Consider the following 27,468-nt stretch of genomic DNA (forward strand, 5'->3'; position numbering starts at 1 on the left):
CCGTTACGAGAAGACCTTCTATGTCAAGGTCTGATTCTCCATCCTGCTTTACCATCACTGGTTTTAACGGCATGGCTATTGAGAGCCAGGTTTTGAGGAACCGGGGCCTTTCGGACTCATTGATCCCAACTATGCTGAGAGCACGGAAATATTCTACCCAGAAGATATATCATCGTACCTGGAAGGCCTACATCTCCATGTGTGAGGAGAAAGGATGACATCAGCGCTCCTTTTTCTGTATCCAGGGTCCTGCTGTTTCTTCAGCAAGGAATAGACCAGAAGTTGGCTTTGAGCACCATCAAAGGACAATCAGCCTTGGCTGTCTTTTTTTTTTTTTTCCAGCAACCCCTGGCGTCTCATTCTCTAGTGAGCACTTTTGTTCAAGGGTTGCGGCATGTAGTTCCACCGTTACCCACGTGGAATCTGAATCTGGTTTTATCCGCGCTGCAAAAACAGCCATTTGAAAACATCAAGAGAGATTCCCCTGTTGACCCTTTCCCAGAAAGTGGTCTTTCTAGTGGCCAGTACATTGGCCAGGAGGGTTTCGGAACTGGCGGCCTTGTCCTGCAAATCACCCTATCTGGTTATCCATAAAGATAAGGCGGTGTTGCAGCCGCAACCTTTTCTGCCGAAGGGGTTTCACATCAATGAAGACATTGTGTTTATCGTCTCTGTGTCCTACGCCGACACAGCCTAAGGAGATGGCCCTCCATTCCCTGGACATGGCAGAACTAAAAGTTTTTTATAACATGTTATGCCTAGTCTTCTCCTAAAGGTGGTGTAACAACCCAATGGCTAAGAGGGGAGCTGTGTCAGTCGGTGAATTACAGAGAAAAGGATTTCACGGTGAGTACAGAAAAATACTATTTTTTTCACAAAATTTACGGGTGTGTTTCCTTTTTTTTTTTTTTTTTTTATCTGTATCAAAAAATATAACCCTAATGGTGATTAAATACCACCAAAAGAAAACTGTGTGAAAAAAAGGACACGTTTCATATGGGTACAGTGTTACATGAATAATTGTCATTCAAACTGTAAGAGCGCTGAAAGCTGAAAATTGGTCTGGGCAGGAAGGGTGTGTAAGTGCACTGTGTTGAGGTGGTTAGGACATCTCTTGAACTATTGCGCATGCTCTGAAGAAGCTTGGCAACAAGCAAAACGCGTAAGAAGTACGCCATCACGTTTGCTGTGGTGGGGACACGGATGTGCTAATGTGAAACCATTAACCATCTCCACCTACTTTGAACTCCCTGTTAAAATCTATGCTCAGAATGCATGCCCTAAACACGCTTTGGGAAGTTGGAACGGACTGTATTGCATAACTTGCATGAGCTTGAGACTTTTTTTTTTTTTTATCTACATTTAAAACAATCTCTCTTAAAATTCATGCTCCGCATGCCAGTCCTGAACACCTGTAAGAGAAGCCGAAACAGACCTCGTTGCATAAGACTACATGAACTGGAGCCACCCTAACAACACTGCTATATGGCATCCTGATTTAAACAAACCTATCGGATGACTGGTAAAGTGATAATACTGCCTATATTTCACTAGGCAATTTTGCCCTTGTCTCATCTTGGAGATGTGTGGAGATATAGATAGATAGATAGATGTATATGTGAGCTGTATTTTATCCCCATATACTGGAAGCTGATGTTTGATAACAAGCAGTTAGTTTTCTTGAAAACTGTCCTGTTCACACATACCAGTGTGTGATTTTATAAATCTATCTACTGATAAGTCTTTGTGCCATACAGAACTTTTTCCTGAAGTGAATTGCAGGTTTTTGTCTCCTTTTGAAATTAAGACTGACAATACTATACAAATATATATGCACTTTAACTAAAACGGAGCAATGAAACAATCTTTCAATATAGATTAACTTTATGTATTTTTTTTCAACTCTTCATGGATTACAAACTTCTGTTCCATATAAAGAGCTCTTGAATTGGACTTTTTTTGAGTACTAAGACTGGAAGGATCGTTTCTTAGGGAGATCTCAAGTCTATGGTGTCTGAGAGTGTTGTATGTTTGGGAGTGATAGCCACCTGTGTCCCATTAAGACAATTTGTCTTAATTTTAACTATGTGTTGATGTTGGGTGTATATAATGTTTCTAATTTGTTTATATATATTGTTAATCAATAAAGATATTTTAGTCTAATCTGTTTTTTTCCTTACTGAAGAGTACCTTTGGGGAATCTTCCTGTTTTTTTTTTTTTTCTTCGTATATTCTTGTGTACTCAGAGGATAACCACCCCGAATGAGACAAACTGATAGTGTTTGGTACCTTCGGGTGGCAGTATTAACAGATTGTTAAAAATAGGGAAGGCGTCAGTTTATTCCATCTGATATTCTCCCTCCTGATGGGCTGAGACACTGCAGTGGCAACATTTGCTGCCACTGTTGTCAATCAAACTCAGCCAATCGGGAGAGAGGGGGCAGGGCCGGGTCTGGGCTCCATGTCTGATTGGACACAGGGAGCTGTGACTCAGCTTGGGTACCTCCATAGCAAGAGGGGGGGGGGGGGGGGGGTAGGTCGCGCTATTGAATACAGTTCTGGTAAGAGCGGCCTCTATTTCAATTTCAACCCAATATGGGTGAAACAATAAAGTGAAATGGAAGGGGGGGGGGAATAGACTTGGCGCTATACCATTTGAAATTCAAATAATTATAATATGCATACATTTTCCAGCATGCTGGTAAGTAATAAAAAACTGTATGATACCAAATGGTAATCTATACTAATTGTTCTAAAATATATATATATGTGCTTATCAATAGATGTCTTCAAACCATAACAATCATTAAACCATAAAAATCATGAAAATCATAAAACAATGAGCCATAGATCAATTAATGTAACATGCAGTTCCTAAATTACAATATTAAAGTGCCAGTGAACAGATAGTGCCAGTATCAAAATGCACAAAAAAAATCAAACACTAAAAATTTTAAAAAATGAAAAAATAAAAGTGAAAAGCAATAATATAAAAATAGAAAAATAAAAATATAAATAAGAAAAAATAAATAATAAATAATAAAATAAAAATAACCTTCCTATTATCTGTTATACATATCAAATATTCATTTCTGCAACTGTGATTAAAAGTCCGTGAGTGAATAATATAAAATAGATGATGCTCCAGATGACGTCTTTGATGACGAAACGCATAGGGCGTGGCCAGACAGCATACACCTCTAACTCACACGGCGAGGCAGCCGAACGGGACCTTTCCTTTTAAAGAAACCAAGCAGCACAAACAAACGCGTCTGCAGTCAATGAATGTTTGTGAGTAATTTTGTTTATTTGAATAAAAACTGAAATTTTAAAACATACTACACCATGGATATGCCTCTTCCTCATTGCATATAATCGAGCACGTTATACAAACGGAGGAACGAGGGACTCCCAGAACCGCAACAGAGGCAAGCCAGAGAGCAACACAGTGGCTGATACTGTGAAGGCTGATCCACCCCGGACGGGGTTATACCTCTGGTGAGAGCAATTGCATAAGTGGTCACTGAGCACCGGGAGCAACAGTTGAAGTCACCCCCCTTCCCTCCACCCTCACTTATAGAAGATATCCCACTATTTTTTGTCACAATTTTTGTCACCATTTATCATTAATTTTTTTCACTATTTTTTTCATCATTTTTGCATTTTTTTTCATTTCTCTACTTCATCTATTTTATATTATTCACTCACGGACTTTTAATCACAGTTGCACAAATGAATATTTGATATATATAACAGATAATAGGAAGGTTATTTTTATTTTTATTTTATTATTTATTTTTTCTTATCTATATTTTTATTTCTATTTTTATATTATTGCTTTTCACTTTTTTTCATTTTTTACATTTTTAGTGTTTGATTTTTTTGTGCATTTTGATACTGGCACTATCTGTTCACTGGCACTTTGCACTTTAATATTGTAATTTAGGAACTGCATGTTACATTAATTGATCTATGGCTCATTGTTTTATGATTTTCATGATTTTTATGGTTTAATGATTGCTATGGTTTGAATAAGCACATATATATATTTTAGAACAATTAGTATAGATTACCATTTGGTATCATACAGTTTTTTATTACTTACCAGCATGCTGGAAAATTTATGCATATTATAATTATTTGAATTTAAAATGGTATAGCGCCAAGTCTATTTCCCCCCCCCCCTTCCATTTCACCTCCATAGCAAGCTGCTTGCTGTGGGGGCACTGAGCAGAAGGGAGGGGCCAGGAGACCCAAAGAATACGGGGACCATCGGGCCTGCCAGAAATCTATATGGTAAACATCTGGTGCTGATCGATTCCCTCTCTGGTTTACTGATGGCAGGGGCGATCCGGGAGAAGCACTGGAGACCCCCTTCCGCCGCCTATAAGAATGATCAAGCGGCTGAACATCATTCTGATATCACTGCTCAAACCCAACCATATATGACGTTGGGCGGGCGAGAAGCGGTTAAGTATGCTATGTTGCACACATTTTGCATGCTGTGGTACAGTTGTAGCTTTATCATTGTCCATGTTTCCTTTTTTCCCCAAGTCCGTCTTTCAGGACAGCCACCAAAGAGAGACCCTGGCTCCTCCCCTCTTAGGAAACACCACCTTCCATTTCACAATTTAAGCCTCATCCTCCCTCTGTCCCCTCAGTTATGGTGTTTCCTCAAGTGGGGAGACACCGCTAAGGAACCTTAGCTAAACAGTCGGCGAGACTGGGGCTATATTATCTTGAGTGGAGGAGACAGTTGTCTCTTTGGCTCCGCTCGGCAGTCCGGTCAGCTGGGGAGCTGGACTTATGTACTGACCGTCTTACACTCACTCCAAACTTCGCTTGGGGAAAGCAAGAAGTTCGGGGAGGTCCATCCATTCGTTCGCCTAGTGGGGCGCTGCAGCATAATGTCCTAGGTCCCCCTGTGTTTGCAGACGGTTTGGAGCTGGAGGCCAGGCCGGATGACGGGCGACGTTGGTTCCGGTGGGGCGGACATCTTCGTTGGATCCGCGTCTTCCGGTTCCGGGCGCAGTTCGTGAAAGGGGACCAAGCGTTCGGTTGGTGCAGCCTCTTTCTCTAAGTTGTACAGGCAGCTGTCGGAGGCACGTTCGTACCACTCTTCCTCAACAGGAGAATGTCCGAAGCAGAGGCTTCAAGAGCTCCTGGGGATAAAAGCACCAGCCACTCAAAGGTAAGGGGAACCCTGGGGAGGTGTTCCCTTGCTCTGTAACCAGTAACTCCACTGATGTTATTCCCCCTTGGTGGTCGGGGGGGAAGGGGAGTGTGTCTGGGATCCTGGTGGTGGTTGGTCCTAGGGGGGCACTCCCGGTGGTCCTCTAAGTAGCGCTGATGTTTTTTAAACTTATTCTGCCCTCTCTTTTATTTCTGTATTTCAGAAAGCCACGAGTCCCCCCCCCCCCCCATGGTTCTAGGAAGAAGTGTCCTTCATATAGAGCCTCGATGGGGACTTCCTGGACCAAGGCACTTTGTAAGGAGTGTATTGAGGGGTTAGGGAGCAGGCAACAGAACAGGGTGCAGACCTGGTGGCTTCCGTGAAGGAACTCTAGTACTTTCCAGTCCTTTAAAACGCTTTTTTCCAGTGGCCTGAGCCCCAGAGCACTCCTCCACCAGCACAGCAGAGTGTACCACCTAGCCCTGTGGATGTTCCTCCTGTGGGTGGGGAGAATCCAGGGGGTTCCAGGGAGGAAGTTGAGGAAGAAGTTGACAGTGCCGCCTCAGACTCCCAAGGGGAATCTGGTGAGGGATTGGATGTGGAATCCAAAAGAACCTCACGGTATAAACTTTCCCTGGATGAAGTGGAGGAGCTCTTGGGAGCTATTCATACCACTTTAGGTATACAAGAGGAAAGGAAGGCATTGTCTCTCCACGATCAGAAAGGGCCTGGGGGAACAGAAAAAATGGGTGTTCCCGGTTCATGGCGTCTTGATCGATGCCATCAAGAAGGAATGGCAGGATCCTGAAAGAAAACCTTTCTTTTCTGGTGTGTTGAAACTAAGGTTTCCTTTTGCGGAAGAGGAGGCTCTTGTCTGAAATAAATCTCCCGGGTTAGACGCTGCCTTTTCTCAGGTGTCCAGACATACTGATTTGGCCTTTGAGGACATGGGCGTACTTTCAGACCCTATGGATCGAAGGATGGATTCACTTGTGAAGAAAGCCTAGGACTCTAAACATGGAAATCTTAAGCCGGCCATGGCAGCCACAGTGGCAGCTCGTAATATGGAATATTGGCTTACCCAGATTAAGGCACACATTGAAGCAGGGACGGCAAAGGAGACTATTCTGTCCAACTTTCCCATGCTGCTTAAGGGGGTAGCATACATTGCGGATGCTTCATCTGAGTCTGTGCGAATGTCTGCAAGGTCTACGGCTCTGACCAATTCAGCCAGGAGGGCCTTATGGATAAAGACGTGGCAGGGAGACAGTGCGTCCAAAATAAAGCTCTGTGGGATCCCTTTCACAGGAAACTTGCTGTTTGGGCCAGGTCTTGAAGCAGTGCTAGATCGCACAGCAGACAAGAAGGCCTTTCCCGTTAAAAGGAAGTATGGGGAGCAGTCAAAAAGACTTGTCCTCACAAAAAGTTTGAAGCCCCTAGAACCGATCGGCAGAAGAAAAGTTGGGACTCAAGGGTAAAGGGCGTGGGTGAGCGATTTTTTTTTTTTTTTTTCGCACTCTTGAACAGCCCAAAAAGTCTCAATGACAAGGTCACGGTGGGAGGAAGGTTGGGGGCCTTCCTCCCACAGTGGGAGATGATGACCTCCAATCAGTTTGTGTTGGGGATCATCAGAAGAGGCTACCGGTTGGAGTGTTCAGAGCCGCCCCCCCCCCCCCGAGACTCCTTGTCACCAAGCTGCCAAAATTTGCAGAAAAATCATCTGCCCTTCTTTCCTCTATACAGGAGTTAGAGGAACAGGAGGTGGTGGTAAGGGTCCTAGCAGGAGAGACAGGCAAAGGCTTCTATTCTCACATCTTTGTGGTTTGCAAGGCTCATCTTGAACCTGAAACCTCTGAATGTCTGTCGCCTACAGGAGGTTTTGTATGGATTCAGTGTACTCAGTGAAGGCTCTTCTTCCACCAAACTGTTTCATGGCATCAATAGATTTAAAAGATGCATACCTGTATATTCCCATCGCAGAGAGCCACCAACGTTTCCACAGATTGGCAGTGAAAACCTCAGTATGGGTGTTGCACCTCCAGTTCAAAGCACTTCCCTTTGGGCTATCCCCGCCCCCCCATCTTCACCAAAGTGATGGCATTCCTGTGTCTCAGGGGAATCTCGGTGATCGCGTATCTCGACGCTCTTCGCCTGTGTGCCCTTTCTCCGGCGCAGTTGATTCGGGATCTACAGGTAGCAAAAGACTTGTTAGTGAGCCTGGGGTGGCTTCTGAACCTGGAAAAGTCCAACTTAATTCCATCCCAAAGGGTCACTTTCCTGGGGTATGTGTTGAACTCAACAGAACAAAAGGTTTTCCTTCCATTAGAGAAAATCCAAAAGGTAGACAAAGCATTGTTGTTTCTGCAGGGCAGCCGTCAGATCTCGGAGAGGAAGGTCATGTCGGCTTTGGGCTTTGCTAACATTCACGCTCCCAGCAGTTCAGTGGGCGGGGTTAAATTACTGTTGTGACGGAACCGATCCCACTCTTCGATTGAGTGCTTCCGTCTATATACAGCTTCCTAGCCCTGGAACACAAGTCCAATGGATTTGGCTATAGGAACCCCCAAGCACGAGACGACACCAGCCTTGGAGGACATCAGGAATGACCTTTATTTGAGATCTCACACAAAATCTATATACAGCGGAGTGACTAAAACCTAACCTAATTAGCATGAGCTAATTATCTAATCAACACTCAGACTAGTTTGACTGAAGGGATAAGACTTTTCGGCTCCTTGCTCACATTACTATAAACATAAACGCAGGGTTAATTAGCACAAACAACAATGTGTGAATACTCAATACTCAGACTAGACTCATTTACACAACATTATACAAGACGGTCAGGATGGCTGGAGGAGATGAATATTAGCATCTAAGATTTTGTGTCCCAATAGCATGAGACAACACACATCATACATATATACAGCATTGAATCTGACTAGCACAGATTATAGTTGGGTTCTCATTCACCCTGTGCCCCTTAAAATCCAGGGCCCATAATCGATCGGCAAGAGGCTCGCACTCAGTCCTCTCAAAAAAGCCTGTGTCCCGGCTAGGTCTGTCACAACCGTCCTCTGCAATTATTCATCTTTAAGATTTGGGATCACAGCCAGGGCTCCCTGGACTCTCTGGTTTCGGTTCCAACTCGGGTCAAGAGGTCCATTTGGTGGTGGAGAAAGGGGGCAAATTTGTTGCAGGGTTTAGAATGAATTTTACCAGTATCCAGGGTGGTTACAACTGATGCAAGCGGCTCAGGTTGGGGTGCGCACCTAGACTCCCGTCTGGTACAAGGTACCTGGGAGAGGAGGGAGTCAAAGAGATCCTTGAATTGGAGGGAGCTGCGAGCAGTAGATCTGGCACTCGGGACCTTTCAGAGGGAACTCCAGGGACATCATGTGAGAGTCCGGTCGGACAATTCCTCACGCTTACGTCAACAGGCAGAGGGGCACCAGGAGCGGATCCTTATGGGCCCTAGCAAAAGCCATCCTCAGGTGGGCCGAAGCAAATGTCCTGTCCCTTTCAGCGATACATTTGAAGGGGGAGCAGAATCAGGTAGCAGATTTCCTCAGCAGGAGAACATTGAGAGAAGGCAACTGGGTTCTCAAGCAAGAGGTTTTCGAAATGATCACCCAAACGTGGGGGATTCCTTTGATAGACCTTTTTGCCTCGAGGAAAAACGCAAAATCTTCTTTTCCATAAACAGGGGGGACGGGGCATTGGGGGTGGACGCACTAGCACAGAGTTGGTGATTCTCCAGGTGCTATGCTTTCCCCCTCCAGTTCTGATCCCTGCAGTGTTAACGAAGTTTCAGGCGGAGAACACTACTCTTATTCTAATCGCGCCACACTGGCCAAGGAGGCCGTGGTTCTCCATTCTGAAGGGCCTTTCTGTGGAACCCCCCCTGGTTTCTCCCGGTCCAGGAGGATCTTCTTTCTCAGGGTCCAATCTGCTGTCCTCAGGTGGAGCGGTGGAACCTTGCAGCTTGGCTACTGAGGAAGAAATCCTGAGGGGCAAAGGGTTCTCGGATAGTTTAGTAGCCACTCTCCTAAGTTGCAGGAAAAAAGGAAACGCAGACCATTTACTTGAAGGTATGGAGGCGGTTCAATAGCTGGTGCTCAGAGAATTCCTTTGATGTGCGCAGCTCGGTAGCCGTTCTAGAGTTCCTGCAGGCAGGGGCAGATAGCTTTAGCCCTTGGAACCTTGAAGGGTCAGGTATCCGCTTTAAGCGTATTTCTGGAAAGGCATCTAGCAACAGACCCTTGGATAGTGAGGTGCTTTAGAGCCTTAAGTAGGCAGAGACCCATTACAAATTCCCCCTTCCCAGTATGGGATCTTTCATTAGTTTTACAGGTTCTCACAGGAGAACCTTTTGAGCCATTGGAATCTTGTTCGTTAAGATTGATCACTCTCAAAACTGTGTTTTTGGTGGCGATCACTACGGCAAGGAGAGTGAGCGAACTCGAAGCCCTTTCTGTTAGGACACCTTTTTTTCAGATTTTTCCGGACCGTTTGATTTTTAAGATGGATCCAGCCTTTTTGCCAAAGGTAGCCTCTAGTTTTCATAGAGTCCAGGAGATTGTGCTGCCTACTTTCTGTTCAAATCCAGTGAGAGAACAGGAACACATTTTTCATAGATTGGATGTTAGAAGATGTGTCCTTCATTATTATTATTGGACAAGTCAGTTCAGGAAGTCTGATTCACATTTTGTGTTTATTTTCAGGGGCTAGGAAGGGTTCCAGAGCCTCTAAACGTACAATAGCCAGATGGTTAAGGTCAGCCATTGTGCAGGCTTAGGTGACGGGGTTAGAACCCCCAGTTGGGATCAGGGCACACTCAACCAGAGCAGTGGCAGCTTCTCAGGCAGAGTGGGCTGGTGCTTCTAAACGGATCTGTAGAGCTGCAACGTGGTCCAGTTTTTCTACGTTCGTGAAGCACTATAGATTGGATCTGTCAGCCAAAGACCAAGCCTTTGGTCGTAAAGTGCTGCAAGCAGTGGTCCCACCCTAAGGTTAGGTGCTTGCTTATCTTCTCTACGGTGGCTGCCCTGAAAGACGGACTTGGGAAAAAACGGAGTTACTTACCAGTAACATCCTTTTCCGGCAGTCTTTCAGGACAGCAGCGGTTACCATCCAGGTTTTTGGATATCTTTGGGAACTCATCGCATGAGACCGTCAGGTAAGATTAAAAGTTTGTTTGATGTGTTCTTGTGTCTCCCCAGTTGGCTGGAGGTACTCTGGAAGAACTGAGGGGACGGAGGGAGGATGAGGCTTAAATTGTGAAATGGAAGGCGGTGTTTCCTAAGAGGGGAGGAGCCAGGGTCTCACTACGTTGACTGTCCTGAAAGGCTCCCGGAAAAGGATGTTACCGGTAAGTAACTCCTTCCTTTTTTTTTTTTTTTTTTCCTTAAGGGATAATCCTGAAGTTGCCTCTAAAGAAGAACCAAGGTCTCCAAAGCCACCTCCAGAAGAGGCTCAGATAGCTGCTGCTTCAGCAGCAATGACCAGACTTAAGTCAACACAAGGAAAAGGCCAGTCACAATCCAAGAATGCTATTCAGAAACATGGTAAGTACAATACCTTGAAATGCTGAAAGCAGTAACTGTAGCAAAAATCTAGAAAATGTTATAAAGAACATAATGGTACATTGGTTTTGTGTACTTGTAGAACTGTATTTCTCTTTCGTTCAGTGATGGATACAGCTCCATTAATCTTGACCGTAGGGTTATTATGCCACCTTCAGGAGAGGACTAGGCAAAACATGTAATACATGTGAAAAACAGAACTGTACAGTTCCGCCCAGGGGGCGGTCCCTCTGGCAATAGCCCCCCAGCCTGCTTACTGCAGCTCAGTTTTTTTTTTCTGCCTAGTGAAGAAGGACCTAGGCTCCCTGCCGGGACCATCGGTCCTTGGGATTTTTTCTGGATTTTTGCCTTTTGAGCTAGATTTTAAGATCCTGTGATCTTCTCTCAACAGCTGGCTGGGTGACAGGCTGTATAATATAGATCCTTGTAGTCTCCCCAGCCTGGCCATCGAGTGTGTGCAGGCCCTAGCTACGCTCTGGGTCGGCCACGACATGCCCCTCAGGCTCCAGGGGCAGCCGGTGAGCGCAATGCTCCGGGGCACACATATGACAGGACTACAGTCTTTGTCACAGTGTGCCGTGGCCCGCAGCCACCTCGTACTGCTCAGTTGTGGGTCTGTGATGGGATGACTCCAGCTCGTCCAGAAGGTAAGTATAGCTCTCCCTGTCTCGGCAGGACAGGGAGAGCAGCTGGCCATTCCCTGGGAGGTCGATTAGAGGGTCCTTCTACTCCCTTTCTTATCTCCCTGTCCCTGTTTTCCCTCCCCCCCCCCCCCGGTGGGGGATGCTACGTGACTGGGCTTTAGTGCAGTGTGTGTACCTGGGCCAGGGGTCTTCCGGTGGGGCTCTGATCCTTTATTGGGGGCTGTGCTGGCTGTCTGTGTCCCAGTGCTGTCATCTGTCTGCTGGTGTCTGTGGGCTCTGCATGTGCTGCCACCATAGTGCTGACCGCTACCATTGTCTGTGCATTTTCTATGTACAGTTTTAATCTTCGGCCATTTTCTGTTAGCCTCTGTGAGAAGTATGGTCAGTGGCCATTTTCCCTGTGAAAAAAATCCCCAGACCGATGGGCCCGCGGGGTTCCTAGGTCCATCTCCTTCACTAGGGAGAAAAAAAAACTGAGCTGCAGGAAGCAGGCTGGCGGGTTGTTAGTGAAGGTACTGCCCCTTGGGCGGAACTAGAAAGTTCTGTTTTTTTGTACATGTTAACATGTTCTGCCTAGTCCTCTCTTGAAGGTGGCTTAACAACCCGATGGTCTATAATAAAAGGAGCTGTGTCAGTGAGTGAACATAAGAGTAATTTTAAAATTTTATATTTTGCCACAAGTTGCGGGAAAATGTATTTATTTCTTGTTTTGCACAAAGTTATCACTAAATGAGAGAGCGACCATTTTCTTGTAGCCACAGTGCTGGTTCCTGGACACTTGTGAGCTGACACAAGACACCGCCATCAATAACAGCACAGCGCAACACTCGGTCAGGGTGATGAGTCTTGCGGCGGGGGCCCTCAGTCTGTAGCAGCTAGGAGGGCGGGATTGAGCACCTTGTCCTAAGTCCCCAAGGGTGGCAGACAGGTTTGGTCAGCATGGCGTCAGAAGCTGGCATTTCTTCCCCAGCAATTGCAACCGGCTCACCTGCAAATAGTGCAGTGTCTTTGGACGCTTTGTCGGCGGTCCTTGAAACATTCGTTTCTAGGGTGGAGGCGGTGTGAGGGCTCAAAGGGGGTGAAAAACGGCCCCTGCCCCCCGTCCTCCGGGGAGAGCTCTGATTCAGACTTGGGCCCCACAGTGACTGGCGGCCCCTGTTCTGATGTGTCAGAGAACGCTGACCAGTTCTGATCGGACAGTGAGAATGATTCTGGGTCCGTGCAGGAAATGAATGAATTAATCTTACTGTTTAGATATCCTTACCAATTTGAAAACTTATTTTGATATCAATAAGGCAGAGGATAGCACCCCTGCCATCAGTTGGGTGGCCCACAAGGCTTCTGTACAGGGCTTTTTGATCGAATTGACATCTAAACGTAAAAAAAAAAGCTCATGAGGAGGTGATCAGTGCCAAGACTAGAGAATCTAAAAGCCCAAGCTACCCAACACAAACTTCCCCCACACCCTAACCTTTTGATTAAACTTGAGCAAGCACGTACGGTACTTAATATCTGCCTTACTACAAAGGCAGAGAAACATTTACGCTGAAACAATCATACGTTTTTCACTTGGCGGGAACGACAGGGTTCATTGTTGGCATGTAAGCTTACCCCTAAACATTCACACGTGACTCTTCCAAAAATTATACTCTCAAGCTGCAATCTTTCCCGACATATCCATATGTTTGTTCAGGAATTTCAAGATTTTTACACTAAACTATACAACCCATCCCAGGGTCACTCCATTAATAATTTCTTGCACACCTTCTCTCTGCCGTCTCTCACGCAATTCCATAGAGAGCTTATGGACTGTTAAATGTGAGTGTAGAGAAGTAAAATGTAAATGTAGTGTAATGGAGTCGAAACTCTACATACTCACTCACATTTAACATTGTCGTGCCAGCCAAAATGATCAATTGTTTTCCCTACTCCTTGAAAAAGGAGGTATGTGCACACAAATTTGTCAAGTTTTGGGAATAAATGATCAAAGAACCTAGAAGGAGGCGTTTGCGTCAGATGCGTACAAATGATCCAGAAGAGAAAACAAAGGAGGGTGAGTTTTTTCTCTTTGTTTTCTCACCTCTCTGTACACAGAATTAATTTAAAAAAAAAAAGATACAGCCTACGAAGTTGATTGACAAGGCCAGTTGGACGGTATACTTCAAGTTATTTTTGGAAAATCCAGGACTTTGTGAAGACGTAATTTAGTTACGTTCGTGAAGATATCTGCCAAGGTTAGTTCCTAAGAAGGTGAGAGAGTCTCACATAAGAAAATATTGGGTTGTTACCCAAGAAGAAAAAAGTGTTGAAATAGGAACAAAGACTTCACGTTATTTGGAAAAGTCACCATTGTAGGTACAAAGGCAAATGTACACTTTGGGTGAGCTAATATGGAAGTCAGATTTTGATGTTTGAAGATGGAAGGTCCAAGCACAAAGGCAAAGAATAGATCAACAGGCAAGACACTACAGCACATTACAGCACATAATTCATATAACAAGGCAAAGAACTACAAGAAAAGAAGAAAGAGGAAGATAAAGCAACAAACAACAAAGTTAAAGGGACATTATTCATCTCTTGTTTTATTTTAAGTACACACAGGACTATCATACTAACAAGGGGTGAGTGTGTCTGTTTATATAAAAGGGTAATATGGCAATGGTTAACATCTCTAGGCTCAGAAGTAAGTCTCAGTACGATCGGGAAATGTATATATTTCATATGTATGGAATATAGGAATACATGCAGTAGTAAGGTAATTAATTAATTTATGCCAGAGTGTAAAGAAGTTCATTAAGAAGAAAATTAAGTTTAATGCTGCATGTATATCTTTATGTATTAAGCCCTGAACAAAGTTTTCAGAGAAAAAATATTGGTTAAAATGTGGAAAGAACTGTATGAAATTGAGATTATGGAAAAAACATGATGTTTAGTGTTTTACAAAAATTCTAAAGATTTGGTTGAAGGATATAATAAGTTAAGGATTGAGCAATTTTTACAAACTTGGATTTAGTTATTAAATTAAAAGTAGTAAATTGTTTTAATTTACTTAAGGTGACCCAGAGAAAATATTAAAATATGAAAGTTTTTGTTCAATCTAAAAAAATGTAAAAAATAACTATTGTTAAAAGTTTTTGTAAATGAGTATTTCTGGTAAAAGTAAGGACTTTGGTTTGCGGGAGAAGTTTTCTCTGGGAAATGGCCAATCGCAGGTCATGGGCAGGACCCAATCTGTGAGTTTCACGAGATTGTCTTCTAATCAATTTTTTGTCATTATTATAATCAGGAAAGTCATATAACATAGTGTACATGATTTTTCGTAGATGTACAAACAAAATATGTTTAAAAAGTGTTAAAAAGGTTAAACATTTTAACAAACGAGAAACGAGATTGTTACCGAATTGTACAGTGTAGGGTGTACAAAGCATGGTAGCCAAGACTGTAAGTAACAGATCATTCTCTGAAGAGTATGTGACATGTGAGGTGTGAATTACCAACAGAGAGATGCAGATCAAGTTACAGACTGGTCAGTCATGCCATGACATTTTTCACTTTAATGATCAAAGCACAATACATTTTTGTGTTAAATTTTCCAGATACTTGGAAGAGGGTTCACTGATGAGGAAAATATATATTTAAAAGGTATCATTACTTACTAAAGGTAATTGTTTTGAAAAATACGATTTTTTAGGCCTTAATAACTTTTTTGAGAGTTCGTTGAGATTTTTGCAGACAAAGTATCTGTCTGAGTGAATTTTAATGAATTATATAGGCTTATATAGGCTTATATAGGCTTACTGTAGGGCAAATATATTTTTAATAACAAAAGATAACTTGTATACAAACATTTGAAGATCTGAAGAAAGCCCTTATAAATTTTGTATTTTTGGTAAATATAGAAACCTCTCTGTCATTTTACATTTAAGTGTATGATGAGACAATTTCATTGGTATTTATAAATAAATGTGTTAGGGGTGCATTGTCCAATGCTACAGATCTGAGACATTGTGGGTTTAGCACCATTTGTTTTGAAAAACATCTTATGTTACACTAAAGGTGTTATTTCAAGGAAAACAGGAGGTGTCAATACACACAGCTTTGTCTAATGGCAATTGAATGATAAAAAGATCAGTTGTAGTGTGAGGGATAGAGCCACAGTTGTGTAAATTAATCATGAGAATGTCACTTTTCAACTTTTAGTGGACACATTGAAAGCTGAATTTAAGACTGTCATGTTAGCAGTCAGTGACAGAGCAGGTGTGGTTCATTCAATCATACTGTATGAGGAGAATGCTGGGTTCTGAAAAGAAATGTCAACATGATCAAATTTCTTTCAGAAACAGAATATTTAGGAAAGCCCAACCTAAATGAATGTTCTTTTACAAAATTAAAATAAATTGTTAGTGTAGAGAAAAAAACAGTAATCTGGCAAGATTATTCTTTTACAAGATTTAATATTAGTCACAGGATAAAGAGGGGGACTATTTGTCTTAGTTAGAATCAGTACAGACTGATAAAGGAGATAACATTTATTGTAAAAATAAGTGGATTACAATAATAATGGATAGAGTTATTTTTAAATGAAAATATTTCTTTTTGCATATCCAGGTACCTGACTGACTGACTGATTTTTTTTTTTTAGCTTATAAAAATTCTGAACTACTCATTTTAGAACACTTTGTCATCAAACTTCTGAACATTGTTTTATTTGTTTATAGAATTATCTAAAGTGAAAGAGGCCTAACCTGATACTACAAAGTATTGAGGGATTTGGCAAATCTATATAGATTGATTTATATTAGTTTTATCACTTGCTACAGGAGGATTACAAGGATATTGTTTTTTTAGTTAATGTTTCTTTTTGATAAATTAATGGACTAGGGTTATAGAGAAGGGAGGATTGGTGGGTAGAGAAAGGATTCTACACGTTGGAGAATGTAGATCAGATGACCCTATCCTCCTTCTGAAGCCATCACCATGCCATATGTTACCAGATGTCAATCTTGTCTTTGCTTGTCTTTCTGAAAAATAAACCAACTATTGAACGGACGAAGGATTCTTCAATTTCTACTCCTGAAAGTACGTTTGAAATGCCTTGGATGAGAAATACATATCTACGCTATACACACCCTTATATGGAGAAGGGATACTGATTCACATATTACACAAAGACTTTGCTATTCATTAAGAAACGCCCCTGTGAGTGAGTATGTAGAGTTACATTACATTTTACTCTCTACATTCACTTTTAACATGGACCAACCCATTACATGTGAGGAAATGCATAACACTAATAAGATATTGTCATTACATAAAACGCTGATCAATTTTCTGAACAGTTAAGCTCCTCATATCGCTCTCTAATTTCTTGCAAGATGGCAGAAAAGTCTACATAGATAAAAATGGGGCTTACATCAGTGTCATTCCCAAACCACACAGACTCCACAGACATCCTTAACTACCATCCTATATCATTGATTTAATTGTGATCTCAAAATCTTAACAAAACTTTTAGCTTTACATCTCTGTACTTTTTTGTTGCAATACATTCACAAAGATCAATCTGGTTTTATAACCAAACGCCAAATGTTGGATCAGAATAGTCGATCCCCAGCATTGATCTCTGCGGTACACTCCAAATGGGATGCCCCTGTACTACTTCTCTCATTGGACCTTCATAAGGCCTTTGATAGCTTAAATTGGGATTGCTTATTCACTATTCTTGAAGATTTTGGATTTGGCTCTGCTTTTCTTATATTGCTTAACCACTTTCAGACCGGACCATTTTGTTGGCTTAAGACCAGACCACTTTTTGCGATTCGGCACTGCGTCACTTTAACTGACAATTGCACGGTTATGCAATGTGGCTCCCAAACAAAATTGACGTCCCTTTCCCCCCCCCCCCCCCCCACAAATAGATCTTTATTTTGGTGGTATTTGATCACCCCTGCTGTGTTTTTTTGCGCTATAAACAAAAATAGAGCGAAATTTTGAAAAAAAAATCATTAGTTTTTACTTTTTGTTATAATAAATATCCCCCAAAAATATATAAAAAAAACTTTTTTTTCCTCAGTCCAATACGTATTCTTCTACATATTTTTGGTAAAAAAATCGCAATAAGCGATTATTGATTGGTTTGCGCAAAAGTTATGGCTTTTACAAAATAGGGGATGGTTTTATGGCATTTTTATTATTGTTTTTTTTTTTTTTTTTTATTGTGACTGTGACATTATGACGGACATTTTTGACAAATTTTTGGGACCATTGTCATTTATACAGCAATCGGTGCTATACAAATGCAGTTATTTCTGTGTAAATGACACTGGCGGTGAAGGGGTTAACCAGAGGGTGGCAGTGTAGGGGTTAAGTGTTCCAAGGAGTGTGTTACTAACTGGGGGGGGGGGGGGCTGGGCTTTGTGTTAGTGAACACTGATCTCTGCTCCAATCACATGGAGCAGAGATCAGCGTCACTTGTTGCTAGGCAGAATGGAGAGATACTGTTTACAATGGCATCTCCCCGTTCAGCCGCCCTGCAAGACTATCGCGGCCATCCCCGTGGCGATCGAGTCCGCGGGACCTGCGACCGGACTCAAGAGTCCTGACTGGCATGCGATGGCAGGGTGGCATATAAAATGGACATACCTGTACGTCAATATGCCTGCCTGTGCCATTCTGCCGACGTACATCGGCATGCACCGGTCCGGAAGTGGTTAGACAACTTTATAGTAACCCGTCGGCCCAGGTTTCCATTCGGGGTCATAAATCGCCATAGTTTCCTATCCAGCGTGGAACGATAGAGGGTTGCCTGCTTTCCCCATTGCTATTTGCCCTAGCAATTGATCCTCTAGCTGTAGAAATTTGATCTCATTGACATATGTTGTGGGCAACATGAGCATAAATGTTCCTGATTCGCCAATGACATTCTCATGTATGTCACAAATCCCCAAAATACTTTACCTAATATTTTGACTGTTTCATCAATTTTCTCAGATCTCAGGGCTTTCTTTAAATACTCAACAAACAGCTCTTCATATTTCTTTACCCCCCTCGACGGTCTTGACCGTACAAAATTATAATTTTCAATGGGCACAAAGCTCCCTCCCATATTTAGGCATCCAGCTGACACCCTCGATCAATACTCTCTATAGGGTTAATTATCTTCCATCGACTTCAGGAGGATCTTCAACGGTGGGCAGACTATCCCTTTTCCTGGTTGGGCAGAATCAATTCTATTAAGATGACCTTTATACCTAGGATACTTTATTATTTTAGGACTTTACCAGTTGTGTTTCCAAGGGGAGGTATACAGCGACTACAACCAGACATCCTTCGCTTTATTTGCAGCAATAAGAAACCTCAAAAGACATTGTACGTCTCAAAACCATCTGGTGGGCTTGGCCTCCCTAATTTACAAGCTTATTAAGCGGCTCAAATAACTCCGCTTTCATAGACAACGGCCAAAGGATCTACACCCCTCTGGGTCTCTTGAGGCTCTTTCGTGCCACCCTTTCACCATATGTTCTCTAAAGTGGCTTCCTAGCCGCCTTTGCCCTCCTATTTTGTGTCCTACCCTGTCTTATTCACTAGTGGTCTGGAACAGAGTACGACACCGCAAAACTCTGTCTTCCCCACATACTCCACTAGCTCCCATATTCTTTAACCCCAAGTTCTCTCCCGAAATGACTCCAATGCTATTCCTCGGGTGGCTCAGCAAAGGGCTTCTTAGGATAGGAGACTACCTTAATGAGGATCAACCACACTCATTGCAATATTTTAAAGACGCTTTTCAGATGCCCTCCGGCTAACTATTTAGATATAATCAGATTAATTATTTTGTACGATTTAAACTTAACATGTTATATGGACCCCTTTATGCTTACAAATTTTGAATTATCGTGTCAAAGGGCCTCTTATGGGGAAGGATATCTACAATGTACACTACCCTTACTGACCTGAATGCTAAGCTTTCTTATGACTCAGTGGGAACGAGACTTGAATAACACGTTGGAATTATCAGATTGGCAAGATATAGCCTATGTTTTATCCAAAATATCTATCAATACAACATTAATTGAAGCAAATTATAAAAACACTTCTACTTTGGTTTTTAGTCCCAACCATAATCGCAAAGATGCATCCGTCTGCGTCACCCAGCTGCTTTAGACATTGTGGCCAGATGGGTACAGTGTTTCCTGTTTGGTGGCAGTGCCCTATAGTCACTAGATTTTGGATTTGTATATTTAAGCCTATTTTTGGCATTTGGTGTTTACAAGTTAAAATCCATATTTTTTGCTAGAAAATTACTTGGAACCCCCAAACATTATCTATATTTTTTTAGCAGAGACTCTAGAGAATAAAACGGCGATTGTTGCAATATTTTATGTCACACGGTATTTGCGCAGCTGTGTTTTAAACGTAACTTTTTGGGAAAAGGGACACTTTCATGAATTTTAAAAAAACTAAACCGAAAAATGAGCCCAATTTTTTTGCATAATGTGAAAGATAATGTTACGCAGAGTAAATAGATACCAAACATGTCACACTTTATAATCGCACGCACTCATGGAATGACGACAAAGTACGGTACCTAAAAATATCAATGGGCGACGCTTTAAATTTTTCTTACGGTTACCAGGTTAGCGTTACAGAGTAGGTCTAGTGCTAGAATTATTGCAATCGTGGCGATGCCTCACATGTGTGATTTGAACACCGTTTACATATGCGAACGCGACTTCGATATGCATTTTCTTTGTTTCGCGAGCTCGCGGGGACGGAGGGCGCTTTAAAAAAATTAATAGATTTTGATCACTTTTATTGCTTTCACAAGGAATGTAAACATCCCTTGTGACAGTAATAGGTGGTGACAGGTACTCTTTATGGAGGGATGGGGGGGTCTGAAAGACCCCCCCCCCATCCCTCCTTTACACTTCAATGTTTTCAGATCGCCGAAAACGGCGATTCTGAATACTGTATATATTTTTTTAAAACCGGTGCCATTGGCAGCCGAGTAAACGGGAAGTGACGTCATGACGTTGCTTCCGTGTTTACTATTAGAAGACTGGAATGACACCGATTATGGCGTCATTCCAGTTCCTCCCCAGCAGCCGGAGGCATCCGATCATGAATCGGTGCTCCCGATCGAGCGGGAGCACCGGTAACAGCGGCAGCAGGGGGGGGGGGCGTCCCCTCCCGCTCCTCCGGCATAACAGCCGAGCGGCTTTTAGCCGCTTTGGTTGTTATGGCAGGATAGCCAATAGTCCGCTGTAAAAAATGGTACCGGGATGATGCCTGCAGGTGCTTGGAGAAAAGTCTGCTCATTTTGAGTGCGTCTCCAGGTAGCCGGGGCCAGCGAAGGAGGGGGGGGGGCCAGTGTCGCTGGCCCCCCACCCCAAAGCACCTTGTCCCCATGTTGATGAGGACAAGGGCCTCTTCCCGACAACCCTGGCCGTTGGTTGTCGGGGTCTGCGGGTGGGGGGCTTTTCGGAATCCGGGAGCCCCCTTTAATAAGGGGGCCCCTGGTACCGGCCCCCCACCCTATGTGAATGAGTATGGGGTATAATATACCCCTACCCATTCACCTGTGAAAAAAGTAAAAAAAAAAAACACAACACACAAGGGTTAAAATAGTTTATTGCACAGCTCCGGGGGTCTTCTTTCGTCTTCGGGGTCTTCTCGCCGGACTCCTCCGCTATCTTCTGCTAGCTCTTTTACTAGCGGAGGAGCCCGGCTTTCTTCTTCGCCACCACCCTCTTCTTCCGACTTTGGGGGGTCTTGTCCCCGTCTTCGGGGGTCTTGTCCCTCCTCTTCGGTTCTTCTTGCTGGGCCACCGCGCCTTCTTCTAGCTCTTTTACAAGCGGTGGCCAGGTCTTCTGTCGCCGCTGTCTTCTGGCCTTCTGTTCATCTCTTCTTCTCTTCTGGAGATGTTGCCTCGTCGCTCTCTCCGGTCACAATGACAGGGACACGGCGTGCGGTGACTTATATAGGGACATCACCGGATTATGTCTCCGCCCATTATGATGTCACAGCCCCAGCATCCTCTGGGATTGTGACATCATAATGGGCGGGGACATCATCCGGGATGTCCCTATATAAGTTGCCGCACGCCGCGTCCCTGTCATTGTGACCGGAGTGAGCAACGAGGAAACATCTGAAGAAAAGAACAGAAGGCCAGAAGAGTGGGAGACAAGACCCCTGAAGTCGGAAGAAGAGGGTGGCGGCGAAGAAGAAACCCGGGCTCCTCCGCTAGCAGAAGATAGTGGAGGAGTCCGACAAGAAGACCCCCGGAGCTGTGCAATAAACTATTTTAACCCTTGTGTGTGTTTTTTTTTTTTTTTTCACAGGTGGTGGGGGCTCCCGGATTCCGATAAGCCCCCCCCCCCGCCCGCAGACCCCGACAACCAATGGCCAGGGTTGTCAGGAAGAGGCCCTTGTCCTCATCAACATGGGGACTTCCCCAAGGCACCCCCCCATGTTGAGGGCACGCGCCCTGGTACGGCTCAGGAGGGGGGGGCGCTCGCTCGTCCCCACCTCCTTTCCTGGCAGGCCGGGTAGCGTGCTCGGATAAGGGTCTGATATGGAACTAGGTGGGACCCCCACGCCGATTTTTCGGCGTAGGGGTTCTTCTTTAAGTCCATACCAGGTGACGGGGCCAGCGACGCCTCCTTCGCTGGCCCCGGCTACCTGGAGACGTGCTCAAAATGAGCGGACTTTCCTCCGCGTGTGTGGGTGAGTCCGTTCATTTCAAAAGTACGGCGGATAGTCCGGCGGACTTAGTACGCCGTATTAGTCTGCTGAAAAAGTGCCGTGTGTGGGCAAGTAGCTCATTCGGAAAGTCCGGCAGGTAGTCCGGCGGAAAGTCTGCCAGACTAAGTCCGCCGGATATACTGCTACGTGTGTACGCGGTATAACGGACACTTCTGTGAAGCTATATTTTTATGCCCTACATTGATGCAAGCTAAATGAAATATATTCATAATTACAATATTCTACAGCTATTAATGGAGATTTCACAAACTCATAAGGCAACAGTATTTGGGCTCTAATCCGGGGGAAAAAAAAGAGATAATTGATCCATTCAGCTCTATCGTACCTTTGGTGCGAGCCGTAACAAAGATACTATCCTGATCTTTATAATTAAGCAGCTTTAGGATAAAGGGTCAAGGATAATTATGAGGTGGAAGCGGATGGGCAGGTATACAATGCACTCTTTCTACCGTGAAAAAAGGCACACAGTTATTTTTATAAAAAGTTTATAGCAGCCACTGTTTGATATAAGCTGTCAAATTTCTCCTCGCAATCTTATCAGGCAGACCCAGAATACGGACATTATTTCTACGTAGCCTGGTTTCCATGTCATCAATATGATTAGCATGGTGTTGCACAACTACCATGAAACTCGCCCTGCCTTCCAACTATCAAGGAAGGTGTCCCAGCAGTCTGGCTGACAGCAGAAGACCTGTTCGCAGAGTGCCCATTGAAAGAGCCGCTCAACCCTCGCACGCATGTGCTATAGAGCAAACGGGCGAGCACATATGCACAGTGGCGAACAGGTGCGCACATATGCGCAAGTGCACACGCACCTTGGGACAGCACTTGGTGCCAAGAAGCACTATTTAAAGGAAACTGTCACCATGCCATCTTACTGTCCAGTCTCAGGAACACAGTCTTCAGTTTCCAGCTATTTCTCTGGACTACAATACATCTCCTTGCCAAGTACAGCTTCCAGCTTCCTGCTGTTCCTGCCTCCTACAGGGTTCCTGCTCTAGTCTGCAACTGGTCCCCTCACAGCACATCAGAAGTCAGAAGAGCAGCCCCTACACCTGCTACCTGCTAGGCCCTTGTGCCCCTTTGCACTCCTGAGCCCCTGTCTGCTCTATCAGGGGTTCTCGAGCCAGAGGTATAAGAGAAGCCGTTCCCTGCATAAGTGGGCTCAACCACCAGGTACGTGTCAGTACCGGACAGCCATGTCCGAACCCACGCAGGGAGCCTCTCCAATGGATGAACTTTGTCGTCACCTTGCTGGACTTAATCAGGCTGTTAAGAGCCTTCAAGAAGGATATAACCGGCTGAAGGAACATCTGTCCGCATCCGCACCACCTTCACCCAGGACTTCTGATGCTCCTTCCGTGGTGATCTTCGCTCTGCAGCCAAAGACTTTTTCTCTTGAATCTACCAAAGTGGGATTTGTCATCTCCCTGCTGCTGGGGGAACCTCAGTCATGGGCCCATCGCCTCCTGGAGCAAAAGGATGTCTCTCAATAACTTGAGTACTTTCTTCCAAGCCATGTCTCAGCTTTACGAAGACCTGCAACTGACAGCTACTGGGGAGGCGGTCCTGCACTCCCTACAACAAGGCCGTAGACAAGCAGAGGACTATGTATCTAAGTTCTGAGCTCCGATACCCGCTGGAACGACACCACCCTGCGGTGGGTCTTTCTGAACCATTAAAGGACGAACTAGCCCAAGTGGGTGTTCCAGAGACTTTAGACTCTCTCATTAACCTGTCCATTCAAATTGATAGGCGACCAAGGGAACGAAGATCTGAAAGGTCTGCTGGTTCTTCCCATCCAGTCTGGATGCTTCCTCGTGTACCCAGTTACCCTCAATCTTTTTCCTAAGCTCCAGTGGCCTCTACTCCTGATGTCTCAGAGCCCACGCAGTTAGGCCTACTCCTCCCTTCTCTTATACCTGAAGAACGGCAATGCAGGTGAGCCAATACCCTTTGCCTTCACTGCAGAGAACCAGGACATTATGTGAGAACTGGTCCCGCTAAGCTCTGGAAGTGCTCCACTACCTCCTCTGCTCTGCCTAGTAATGCTTCTCACCTGGCTATTTGCATTCTTTTACGGTTCCCAGGAGGATATACCCAGGTCATTGCTATCATTGACTCTGGAGCCAGTAGCGGTTTCATGGACTTAACCTTTGCTACTAGACACCACGTTCCTCTGCGGATAGAGCAAAAGGAGACTCTGTACATTTGGCCGATGGTTCAGCTCTCAATCTGGGCCAGTCATGGAAGAAACCAAACTACTACTAAACACCATTGCTGGTAACCACCAAGAACTGTTATGCCTAGATATTAAATCTCCTCTATTCCCCATCATTCTAGGCATGCCTTGGCTGAGAGCTCATAAACCACAAATTGATTGGACTTCCGGGAAAATCAGCTTCCCCTCTCCTTTATCATAGCCAACACTGCCTGCTGGATCTGCTGAGGTCCCCTCTCCTCTCCTCTGCTATGCATGGATGCAGACGTTGAGATCCGTCAAGCTGTCCCTGAAGTCTACCACGGTTTCCTAGACATCTTCAGCAAGAAGGGTGCAGACACTCTTCCTCCTCACAGGCCATACGACTGCCCTTTGAACTTCGTTGTGAACGATATTTTCAGAGACTACCTTGAGTTGTTGTATATTTGGATGATCTCTTGATCTTCTCTCCTTCTCCTTCTCTAATAGAGCACCATGAACATGTTAAAAAGGTATTAACAAGATTTCGATGCCATAACTTGTATGCAAAACCTATGAAGTTTGTGTTCGGACAACAGAGCATTCAGTTCCTGGGTTTGATTATTTCTGTGGAGGGTATCAAGATGGACCCTCAGAAGGTCTCTGCCATTCTGGACTGGCTGGCCCCTACTGACCGGGCATTCAGCGCTTTGCGTGTTTCACAAACTTTTGCCGGAAGTTTATTACGGGATTTTCCACTATCATCTCCCCCATCACGAAATTAACTAAACAAGGTATTAGGTTCCACTAGTCTTCCAAAGCTCAGTCAGCCTTTGCAACCTTGAAGGATCTGTTTACTTTGAAATCGGTCTTAAAACATCCTGATCCAGTGCTACCGTACATTCTGGAGGTAGACACTTCAGAGATCGCAGTTGGGGTGGTACTCTCCCAGAGACAGGTACCTAAGGCTCTCTTGCACCCAGTTGCATTCTTTTCCTGTAAACTATACGAAGCTGAGAGGAACTACGATGTTGATGACTGAGAATTGCTGTCAATTAAAGGAGTGGCAATATCTTTTGGCTGGAGCGGCACATCCAATTCTTGTCTACACAGACCACAAGAATCTCGAATTTAAAAGCCGCAAAGAGGTTGAGGCCAGATGGGCACTTTTCTTCGATTTTCTTTCCATATTGCCTACAGGCCTGGGTCGAAGAACACCAAGCCAAATGCTCTTTTCAGGATGTTGGGTGAATCCGAAGTCTCTTCACCTCCAGATACCATTCTGTCCTTTGGAAACTTCCTCTTGCTTCAAGGGGATTTGCTGGCCCAGATAAAACAAGCTTCCCCCTCCTGATGTCACTCTATAAACAAGGGATGATCTGTTGTGGCACGAAAATAAGAGTTTGGTACCTCAGGAGATACGAGTGGCTGTTCTCAATTCCTGCCATGATCAGTTAGCTGGTCACTTCCGAGTACACAAGACGTCTGAGCTTCTCCAGCGTATGTTTTGGTGGCCACAGTTGATGAAGGAGTGCAAGAATTACGTTGAGTCATGCATCATCTGTATTCAGAACAAGGGCAGCAAGCCTAAAGCTTGGGGTCTGTTGAGACCACTACCTGTCCCAGAAAGACCATGGAGGATGATCTCCATGGATTTTATTGTCCAGCTCAGAGAACCACACTACCATTTTTGTGGTTGTGGATAGACTTCCCAAGATGGCTCACATTATACCAATGAGGGGTACCCTCTTCTGCTGCCGAAACTGCAAAAGTCTTCATTAAGGAGATTATAAGGCTCCACAGCATCCCTTCAAATATTATTTCAGACCGAGGGGTAGAGTTCACTTTGAAGTTCTGGAGGGCACTATGCGGTTCCTTGAAAATTAATCTTTCTCTTCCGCATACCAGCCTCAAACCAATGGCCAGACGGAGAGGACAAACCATACGCTGGAGTAATACTTGCGTTTGTTTTTCATAATTTTCTCAGGATAATTGGGCACCTCTCCTACCTCTTGCCGAATTTGCTTACAACAATTCTGTCCACTCTGCTACCATCAAACTCCGTTCTTTGCGAATTACGCGTTTTGCCCCTTGTTTTTTTTTTCAAATGACATCCTGGAATGTTCAGTACCAGCCGATCAAGAGACTGGATTTCTTCAGTACTAACAACAAATTGCTCCTGGAAACGATGACAAGAACTCAGGAATACAATAAAGAGATCTTTGACAAGAAGAGAAGGGGGAACTTAATTTAGAACCTGGAGATGAAGTTTGGCTGTCAACCCTGAACCTAAAACTTTCACATAGCTCTACTTAAACCCACTGTCCGGGTTCCCTTTGTTGATCGAAACACCGGTCCTCCTGAACCAGTACTCATTGATGGGGAGCTTGAGTTCGAAGTAGAGTCAATCCTGGACTGCAGGAAGAGACATAATCAAGTTCAGTACTTGGTGAAGTGGAAAGGGTATGGTCCGGAAGAGAATTATTGGGAGCCAGAATCCACTATCCATGCAAAAAAATGGATTCTGGCATTTAAGAAGGCACGCCCAAATAAGGTGGTTCAATTGGGCATCCGGAGGCTGCCTCTTGGAGGGTGGCAATATCAAGGAAGGCGTTCTAGCAATCTGGCTGACAGCAGAAGCCCTGTGCGCAGAATGCCCGGGGCGTATGCGCAATAGCGCGAACGGGCACACAAATGCACAGTGGGACATCACTTGGTGCCAAGAAGCGCTATTTAAAGGAGACTATCACCATGCCATCTTGCTGTCCGGCCTAGGGCGTTCCTGAGACCTTGCTGTCCACAGTCTTCAGTTTCCAGCTACTTCTCTGAACTACGATAAACCACTTTGCCAAGTACAGCTTCCTGTTGTTCCTGCCTCCTACAGCGTCCCTGCTCCAGTCCGCAACTGGTCCCCTCGCAGCACATCATAAGTCCGGACCAGCCCCTACACCTGCTACCTGTTAGACCCTTGTGCCCCTTTGCACTCCCGAGCCCCTGTCTACTCTACCAGGGGTTCTCGAGCCAGAAGTCTGAGAAGCCGCTCCCTGCATAAGTGGGCTCAACCACCAGGTACGTGACACCAACGCAGTAGTGCTCAAGACCAAAACAATCTTAAGGGGAGGG

General features: G+C 44.5%; 1 protein-coding gene across 2 annotated transcripts in view; it reads left to right on the plus strand.

Moving 5' to 3' along the window:
- UBXN6 (UBX domain protein 6) overlaps nt 1–27,468 on the plus strand; it is a 347,069-nt gene that overhangs the window by 35,441 nt on the left and 284,160 nt on the right. For both annotated transcript variants that reach the window (XM_077475772.1, XM_077475773.1), the window contains exon 3: nt 10,586–10,740. In XM_077475772.1, coding sequence (XP_077331898.1) covers nt 10,586–10,740 — 155 coding nt within the window. The remainder of the gene's footprint in view (nt 1–10,585; nt 10,741–27,468) is intronic.

The sequence above is a fragment of the Lithobates pipiens genome, unplaced genomic scaffold (assembly GCF_037356315.1).
Source record: "Lithobates pipiens isolate NorthernLeopardFrog02 unplaced genomic scaffold, aLitPip1_a1.2 Scaffold_13, whole genome shotgun sequence".
Classification (NCBI taxonomy): domain Eukaryota; kingdom Metazoa; phylum Chordata; class Amphibia; order Anura; family Ranidae; genus Lithobates; species Lithobates pipiens.